Genomic DNA, 7219 nt, shown 5'->3' on the forward strand with positions numbered 1-7219 from the left:
TCAACACCACAAAGGAAACCACAATTCCATTGCTTAGTTTTACCCTTTAACAAGATAAATATCTTTTTCTTAGCAATTGTCAAATATTTTTAAGAACAATAAACTCACATTTTAATGAAGATGGAAATCTTCCAGCAATGTAATAATGCTGTAATTTGATTAAGAGCCTTAATAATAGCCATATAACTTGATTTATTAATCCTCTAGCTATAGAATTGGAGACAATAATGATTATGTTACATCAGTTTTCTCATAATTATTGTTTATGATTGTGAAAAAGTGGAAATCGTATAATTTCCAACTGTAGAGAAAGGCTTCACTTAATTATAGTGACTTTATATATGAACCCTTATGGAATATTTAACATTCAAGATTATTGGGGAATATTGAATGATTTGTGAAAAGTCTAGAAATGTTCATTGAAAAGGCAATATGCAAACTTGGATTTGATGAAGAGATTTTAGCTAGAATACCATCTATGAAAGAAAAAGTTGATAAATTGAACTTTATTAAAATTTAAAACTTTTGCTCTTTGAAAACTGTTGTTAAGAAAATAAGCTACAGCCTGTGGAGAAAATATTTGCAATGCACATAGCTGGTAAAGGATTTGAATGCAAAATGTAAAAAGAACTTTTCAAAGTCAATTGTAAGGCAACAAACAACCTAAGTTTTTAAGTGGGCAAAACACTGGACACCAAAAGTAAAAGGCATTTTTCAAACAGACCTGTTCCATCTGAATCTGCACGAAAGACTGGACTTCTTTGTGTCATTTCACTTGGAAAGAAACTTTAGTGTCTGATAAAATATTTGGAAATCACCCCTTGGCAAGACTGTAAGCTTCCCTGGTGGCTCAGTGGTAAAGAATCTCCAATGCCGGAGATGCAGGTTCAATTTCTGGGTCTGGAAGATCCCATGGAGAAGGAAATGTCAGCCCACTCCAGTATTCTTGCCTGGGAAATTCCATGGACAGAGGAACCTGATGGGCTACAGTCCATGGTGTCACAAAGAGTCAGACTGGACTTAGCAACTAAAACAACTGCAACCCTATAAGATCAGTATGTGTTGTCCAGTTCTTAGGCTTCACAACAGAACGTTCCAGAGCCTGAAGACTTGAAGATGCCTGGATTTACCATTCTGCCAAGATTCTATCAAGCTATCTGTGTGAGATTCTAAAGGAGAGTAGCTGGTTTAGGATGGCAGAGACCAGAGACAGACAAGGAGCCCAGGCAAAGACTTAGGGCCCCTTCCCCGACCTCCTGGACCCTGAGGAGGCCCGAGGCCATTGATTCTTTCCACCCTAGTAGGCACTCAGCTTCCACTCTTCCTTTCCAACAGATCATGTTCCATTTCAAGGAAATCAGAGCTCTTAATAGTCTAATGACATCACTTTGTACATTTTGCTGGGATGGCCACATATCCTTCCACCTCTGCTCCACAGCCCAAACAGATGATGGAAACTGCACAACTTCCTTTTCTCGGTGTTCGGAAATCACCACCAGGATCTGGTGTTTACTCAGCACATTCACTGGCTTCTTTGGTCCTTCCTTAAACATGACCCTACCCATGCACTCTGCTCCCTATAAAAGGCAGGCAGATCAGCCAGAGGAGCCAGATTTCCAGAGACTGAGAGCAACTCAGCAACTGCCAACTCTCAGGCTGAAGCCCCCGAGCTCACCCTCCAACATGAAGGTCTCTGCTGGGATTCTGTGCCTGCTGCTCGTGGCAGCCACCTTCAGCACCCAGGTGCTCGCTCAGCCAGGTAAGGCTCCTCTCTTCTTAAGCCTTAACTTTTTCTCTACCCCAGCTACTAACCATGGGCATAAGTCACCCCATGCTTGCTGCGTAGCCTCCATTGCAAAGATGGAGAAGGTGAAAGCAAGAGAGGACTTAAGAAGAGCTGGCACCTCACAGCTGGTCAGAGGCAGGACCAGAGCTAGAAGCTCAGGCCCCTGGGGCCAGGTGCCACTATCTTGCCCGATACCACCCTCAGGACACTAAATGCACTCTTAACAATCCTCATCTTGGTTTTGGATGGGGCACAGAAGGAAGGACCATTTCTCATTGTGGATGGAAAAGACATTTCAGGCAATAGTAGAGATGAAGAAATTCTTGCTGGAGGCTTCCAAAGTTGGATTATGGCCCAGTGTAACTTCCAGAATGGTGGCTGTGAAGGATAAAGACCCATAGGCATCTATCTCAGCATGTGACATAGGTTGGCTCTAAGCCTATGGGGACAGAGCTGGGAAGCAAGTTCTTAGAACATATCTTCCCAGGTTCAGAGGTTTTGGATCAATAGACTCTCTGAATCACACTATAAGGATTAATCTTGTTACTCAAGATTTCCCTATCTGCAGTCATCAATGAGAGACCCCACAGTTCAGTAGAAGAAGCTGACTCACAGGTACCATTTTACCTGTGGGATCTGGACTAAGGCTCTGAACATGGGAGTGGTGGGTCCTAGCTAGAATTCCAGCACTAGCTTTATCTCCTATCTTCTTCATTTTCTCTGCCACATGCGTACTTACAACACATCATAACTCTCTGGTTCTTTGCAAAATGTTTTCCAGATTCCGTTTCTATCCCAATCACCTGCTGCTTCAGTGTGACCAATGGGAAGATCCCCTTCAAGAAGCTGGACAGCTACACAAGAATCACCAACAGCCAGTGTCCCCAGGAAGCTGTGATGTAAGTGGACCATGCCCTAGCACCCACAGCCAAAAGTTCTATCTGACTTCTATGTGTCCAGACGAGTCAGATAAAGCCAAAGGACCCTTTACTCCATAGACAAACTGAGCCCACAAGAAGGAAAATATACACACTCCGGGCTCCTCTTCTAGGAGCTTGGTCAGATCATCCAAGTTCCTTTAGCCAAGGGTCTGGAGGGCTTCCCCTGTGGCAGTAACAGCAGAACCTCTTTTCTGGAAAAGAACTTTCTTCCTCCTATTTCTCTGTCTTCCTGTCCCCATTCAGACTCCTCAACCAGGGAGCAAGTGCTAATCAGCTTTAGGGGCCACTGGATCAAACTCCTGGGAAAAATCCTCAAGACACTCCATTTAACTCTGCTCTCTTTCCCCCACAGCTTCAAGACCAAAGCAGACAAGGAGGTCTGTGCTGACCCCAAGCAGAAGTGGGTCCAGAATTCCATAAAGCTCCTGGACCAAAAGTCCCGAACACCGAAGCCTTGAACCTTCAAACCTGGACTGAGAGACAGAGTCTTGGAAAATCTTATTTATTTCTTTCCAACCTTCCCCTAGGTGTATTATTGTATTATAATGGTCAAAAAGAGTTTATTTTTTTTTAATAATTTAAACACATAGTTTCTTAAACAATATTTAATTAAGTTTAAGTTATTGTAGTTTTAACTTTATCTGCCATAAATCCTAATGAATATAAGATACAACATCTGGTGATGAGTTCCCTGTGAGCTTGATTAAGTTCATAGCAAGATGGTGCTGTTCCCCATCCTACTGCCTGTAGGATGGTGAGGTCCTTCCACTGATTATCAGAGTGAAACACCTCTGGAATCTTAGGAAATCAGTGCTCATGTAAGTGGATGTGTGCTATGTAGTATTGTGATGGAAAGTAATGTTATTACATGACTATGGAATTTTCAAAGAAAAAAATACATATAATTTCAAGCTACTTGGTCTTATTTTTCATGGGATAACATTTGGTGGGGAGGGAGAAAATGGTAGCGAGAAATGAAAATTTGGAGTGTAAAAGGCATCCTCTAAGACATCTTTTGGACTCAGTTTAGGATTAGGGAGAATCTAGAATGACCAAGCTGTTCCAGTCTTCTGGCCCCAGCCCCTAAGTCCCTCGCTCATAATAGCATCTAGATTCCCATTTCTTTTCTGTCTGCACTGACCTTTGCCTGGTCTCTCTCTCGATCTCTTGAACCAGTCTTTAACCATTTCCCCACAACCCCAGGTTTTCATTCATTCTCAAACCTAAACTAACATCCAAGGAATGAAATCAAATCCAAGAGGAAACTAGATGCCTATAGCCCAGAGATCCACTTAAGACTATTCCTTGGATATGAGTCTTCAACCAGACAGTTCATGAGAGATTTGAATGTGATGGAAAAGGAAAGGATTCTTCAGAGCTGCTAGAGGAAGGAGATGAGGGGAGTGGGCCAGAGGAAGGAATCCCACCTGGCTGGGCTCTAGGAAAACAGAGGGGTTGAGGTTTTAGAAATACAGTTTGGAGCCAGATTGTAGTGGCTCTTGAATTTCAGATTGGAACTTCAGCAGATAATAGAGAGGCACTGAGAGTTCTGAAATAGGAAAGAAGGAAAATCCCACATGCAGAGGTGAGCATCAGGAAGAATGACTTTGTGTCTGCATACAGGATGGAGCAGGAGAAGGAAGGTCTGAGAGCAGACTGCTGCCATGGAGCAGAGAAAGGATGGAAGTATAAATGGTGCACGGTGGGAGTGGGATGAGGTGAGGAAGAATGGGCCAGATAGAGTGATATGTTAAATGTTATAGAAGAAGAGAGTAATTGACCAAGACATAGACCCTTCTTTTATGATCTTGCAAATCTACTATCTACAGGGCTGTTACCCTTGAGATACAGAATGAATTCATCTCCGTCACTATGGCCTCAATCCCAGTCCCAAGAACTTGCAAAATCCTTTTGAAGGCATGGAATCTCCTTTCCTTAATAGCCTCTTAAGGTCAAGATTCTCTTGTACTTCATGAGCACGAGCGAGTGAGTGAAAGTCACTCAGTCATGTGCAACTCTTTGTGACCCCGTGGACTGTAGCCTGCCAGGCTCCTCTGTCCATGGAATTCTCTAGGCAAGGATGCTGGAGTGGTTAGGTATTCCCTTCTCCAGGGAATCTTCCCAACCCAGGGATCAAACCCAGGTTTCCCGCATTGCAGGTGGATTTTTTTTACCATCTGAGCCACCATAGTTGGCTCCTTTTTCAGGCATGAGGCCCAGTGTACTGAGGCACAAAGACCAAGACTCCTCCTGAAGGAAGACAGCTATTATCTGGCTTACCCAGGTCCGTGGAGCCTGTCACAGGTTGGAGAGATGCCCTGATTCAAGTACAAACATGGAAGCATGGCAACACAAGAGACCCAGGTTCTGATCCCAGAACTGGTTCTGACTCTCTGAGTCACTTACAGGAAGTCAGTTTCTCTCTCTGGCACTAAGAAGCCCCGTATAAAAGTGAAAGTAGTTCTGTATCACAGGCAGGAAGTAAGAGGATCTGGGAGATGACCTCATAAGCTCCTTCCTACCCTAGCAACCATGTCTCTAGGGAAGCTGGTCATGCCTGTTGGCTAAGGAAGGGTCAGGAAGAAAGTGCCAAGAATTAAAACCACCGAGCCAACCAGGAGCCCAGCCTAGTGGCAAATACTCCCAAGTCAGATATCTCACCTGTTTGAAAATAAGCTTTCCACCAAAGCCCAGGGTAGCAGACCGAAACCCCAGGTGTCTAAAATAAGGCATATAAATGTCAGCTGGGTAAAAAGAGTGCTTTCCAACCAGAAAGGCTCCATCTGATTCTTATCCGTGCTCTTTCACAGCCTCAAGGTCAAGCTGACTCCAAAGATCTAGGCCCAGGGTTTCATGAACTCTCTGGACACTAGTCCTAAATTCCAAAGGCATGAGCCTCATCTTAAACTGTCACCAGGCTACAGCAGAAGACACAGTCCATTTGTCTTCCCCAAGTGTCACCCAGAGGCACCCCGGGATTACATCATTGTATTTCAAATCACAATGAACTTTGTTAATGACATGAAACATAAATGTGGTAAGTGATATGTCACCTTATTTGAGTTATTGATGCTTTATGTGCCTCAACTGGAATAGTTGTGTTTTGAAAATCCACATCCTTCTACTAATGGGTTCATCTCTGTGAACACAGTTCATTCCTTTGTCAGTTAGGGGCAAAGAACTGGTGAGGTCACATGAAGCTGACGAGCATCCTGTTGGGTTCAGTACTGATTTGATCCCTGCCTTGGGCAGGCAGCTTGCTGCAGGCTTGGATTCACTTCACTCTCTCAACAGCTGTTCTGTGTCTCCTCGCTTCTTGCTTTCTGTCCACAGGCTTCTCCTTGGATGCCATCTCAGGTCAGGAGCTGGCTCAGCCTACACATTTGTGTGACGCTCACAGTTCAGGGGAGCAAACACTGTGGGTGACAACTTTCCACCAGTGAAGACTGGAGCGGATTTTTTAAATTAATTAATTTGTTTATCTTTGGTTGTGCTGGTCTTCTGCGCTGCCTGTGGGCTTTCTCTGGTTGTGGTGAACTGGGCTTGCTCCTCATTTCAGTGCATGGACTTCTCACCGCAGTGACCCCTCTTGTTGCGGAGCACAGGCTCTAGGTGAGAGGCCTTCAGCAGTTGTGGCACATGGGCTGAGTTACCTGCGGCATGTGGGGTCTTCCTGGATCAGGGATTGAACCTGTGTCCCCTGCATGGGCAGGTGGATTCTTATCCTCTGTACCACCGGGGAAGTACAGAGCAGATGTTTAAAAGCTTCTGCCACTCTTCCTTCCAGCTGTTGATTCTGGGAGCCATTCTGTACGCTCATTTCCAGGAGAAGCGGTCCCCATTGCCCACTTATTCTGACCTTAATTATGCATGCTTCTGTTGCTTTCTCCTTTTCCATCTCACTGGGCTGCCTCTCAGTCCTCATCCCTGGGGTCACTTCTCAAAGGAGCTATCCGCACAGACATTTTCATCTCAGGCTCTATCTTATTGATTCATTGTTTTCTACCTTCAATATTTGTTCTCCTTCCTCCAGGCGATGCCTGGATTTCTCCAGACAAGTTCACTGGCTGAGGGCCAGGGATTTAGCTGGGCATTCAGTTGGTGTGTTTCCTGAGGCTGGGGCTGGGACCAGGATCAGGGATTCCAGTAAGTTCTTCGGGACCAGGGCTGAGCCAAGACTGTGGAGAACTCAGCCAGCATGTTCGGTAGGACTCAGTTCAGGAGAGCAGTCCACAAGTTAGGATCAATAGCACCAGGACTGAGTTAGCCATGTACTTAAGAGAGAGGTGACCTGAAGAAGGATTTAGCAAGTAAGTAAATGTATTGCAGATAATGGAAGCCAACTCCTTTACTGTTGGACAAGCTTCTATGGAGAGATATAGAATGTTGGAGGCTGGAAAGACTCTGTGGGGTTGGACTGCAATTAAAAGTTATCAGTGTGGACTTACGGTTTTGCAGGTAGATGGCAGATAGATAGATAGAAATAAATGTG

The 7219-nt window shown here is 44.6% G+C and overlaps 1 protein-coding gene across 1 annotated transcript; it reads left to right on the forward strand.

The window, feature by feature from the left end:
- Positions 1 to 1580: 1580 nt before the first annotated feature.
- On the forward strand, positions 1581 to 3642 carry LOC120866358 (C-C motif chemokine 8). The gene is made up of 3 exons (XM_040244033.1): positions 1581 to 1759; positions 2568 to 2685; positions 3080 to 3642. Exons 1-3 carry the CDS (start codon positions 1684 to 1686, stop codon positions 3183 to 3185), a joined length of 300 nt encoding a protein of 99 aa, XP_040099967.1. The 5' UTR covers positions 1581 to 1683; the 3' UTR covers positions 3186 to 3642.
- Positions 3643 to 7219: the final 3577 nt, after the last annotated feature.

This window comes from Oryx dammah, unplaced genomic scaffold, assembly GCF_014754425.2.
Source record: "Oryx dammah isolate SB20612 unplaced genomic scaffold, SCBI_Odam_1.1 HiC_scaffold_8, whole genome shotgun sequence".
Classification (NCBI taxonomy): Eukaryota; Metazoa; Chordata; class Mammalia; order Artiodactyla; family Bovidae; genus Oryx; species Oryx dammah.